This window comes from Cicer arietinum, chromosome 4 (genome assembly GCF_000331145.2).
Source record: "Cicer arietinum cultivar CDC Frontier isolate Library 1 chromosome 4, Cicar.CDCFrontier_v2.0, whole genome shotgun sequence".
Lineage (NCBI taxonomy): Eukaryota > Viridiplantae > Streptophyta > Magnoliopsida > Fabales > Fabaceae > Cicer > Cicer arietinum.
The window spans coordinates 61,030,310-61,032,359 of NC_021163.2; the positions used below are offsets into that span (position 1 = coordinate 61,030,310).

The following is a 2,050-nucleotide window of genomic DNA, read 5'->3' on the forward strand; positions in this document are numbered from 1 at the left end:
CACTCCAACTTGTTCTAATTAATGACAGACAATTTTCACCAAATCTTGTGTTATTTTAGGCATCGAAACCAAGGTTACAAACTAGGTCATATCCTAATCACAAAGGTAAATATTGCAAAAAATACAAAACATCAAGTGTCACCGATAAAAGTTTAACTTTGCCCTCATATACATTTGAAGTGTAGTAATTAATACTACATTATTTAATAAAAATTATTCCTACTCAATTTTTAAAAAAAAAATATGTACAGTCGCCGACCTGTTTATAAATGTTGATCAAAGCAATGAAAATAAGAAGCTGACCTGCTATAACATTTGTTCCAAACTGGGAGATTGTTTGGCATTGAATCTAATTTGCAAGGTGAATAGTTCTATCATGTAATTGAATTCTATCAGTTACATCTGAATCAAAAAACAAAAAAGAAAAAAAGAAATTTAACAAAATGAAAATTTAAGGTACAAAATTAACAGAAGGAAAAAGTTGAACGTGGAGTTTCCTGATGACTATGCCTCATTGAGACCTTAATGGTACAATTCTACTACAACCCTTCTCTTTCATTCTAATCTTTTCCATTTTTTTCTTCTAAAGATCTTTTTTTTTTCCATTTTTTTCAGCATTTCTTCCCATATACATGATACAAGAATGACTACAACATCTCTATGTTCATGGATTTTTACTGTCAAAAACTTGTATACTTCTTGTTCATATCACTTGGCTCAATATATCACAACACGAATCAGGCCCGGCTGCGGTTCTATGAAATCAAGGCCCTCTTCTTCGAGTAGATAACGCTGTACAGCTATCGGAAGTCTAGCAGGAGTGCGGGAACCTCTGGTATGATGGCCGGTACCGACACAGATATATACCGGAAAACGCTGCTCCGCAGCTCTGGCTGTGCTTCTTAGCACATTCAATTCATGTTTCAGCACGTGAATCGCTTCACTTACATGGAGTCCATGGAGGTCTATCATTCTCTCATGTCCTCTTCCGTTAACCTGCATCTCTGGAGCAACAGGATTCCTGAAAAATCAACACTCACAATGACTACAGCAGTATCCAACATAAGGTACCATTTCGCATGTGGACAGAACAGCACTGCCTGACAGTTCATAACATGCACCAAACATAAAACAAAACCTGTGTCATATTTATATCCCATTTTTACTCTTTCATTAAATGTTACCTTAGAAAACAAACCAAGCAGTTGGACTCATGTGGTTAATGAACTTCGATTAAGGGCGTATCGTTCAGAAGAACCCAACTTTGAATTCTGGTTGAAACAAGTCTTTTGGCCAGACTTCACTTACCTCCCAACCGAACTCTAGATTATCGTTTCTCTTAGAAACCGGAGAGTTAAAGACAAAAAAACTTTAGAAAACCAACCTAAATAACAAATAAGCAAGTGTTTTTCACCTAAACGGGCCTGGCCTATAGTGTTTGCTAGTCTCTAAGTATTCGACTATTGGTGCTTCTACGTGTCTTCTCTGGATATGCCTAAATCATCTGATGTCTCTAAGTATTCAACTATTGGTGCTTCTACGTGTCTTCTCCGGATATGCCTAAATCATCTGATACGATATTCTATCATGTTTTCTACAGTAGGGGCACCCCAATTGTTTCCAACTGATAGTATTTCTAATCCAATCTTGTCGTGTGTAACCACACACTCATCATAACATTCTCATATTTGCAACACTAGGTTTACTTTCTTGTTGATTTTCACCGCTAAACACCATACAACATTGTCAATCTTGCAGATGCGCGATAAAATTTTCCTTTTAGCTTGATAGGTCAGCTCTATTGCGTATTGCACCTTAATCGTTCCCCAATTTTATCCACCCTACTTAGATTCTATTGTTGTCAAAAACAATATCATAAATGGTCAAATTCTAATTGAATTGGCCAATTCATCTGAATGAACAACCAACCATTTTACATAAAAAAAAAAAAAAACTGGTATTTTCACATTTGATAAATGATTTAAATTAAACTTTCTTATTTGATTTTAATTATTCACATGAAGTCATCCCAATTTGATCAAAAGTCACA

General features: G+C 35.4%; 1 protein-coding gene across 1 annotated transcript in view; it reads right to left on the bottom strand.

The window, feature by feature from the left end:
- Positions 1 to 285: 285 nt before the first annotated feature.
- Positions 286 to 2,050, bottom strand: part of LOC101515114 (polyadenylate-binding protein-interacting protein 7) — a 6,413-nt gene continuing 4,648 nt past the window's right edge. The window contains exon 7 of the mRNA XM_073368009.1: positions 286 to 1,021. Within this exon, the coding sequence (XP_073224110.1) occupies positions 718 to 1,021 (304 nt within the window). The 3' untranslated portion in view covers positions 286 to 717. The remainder of the gene's footprint in view (positions 1,022 to 2,050) is intronic.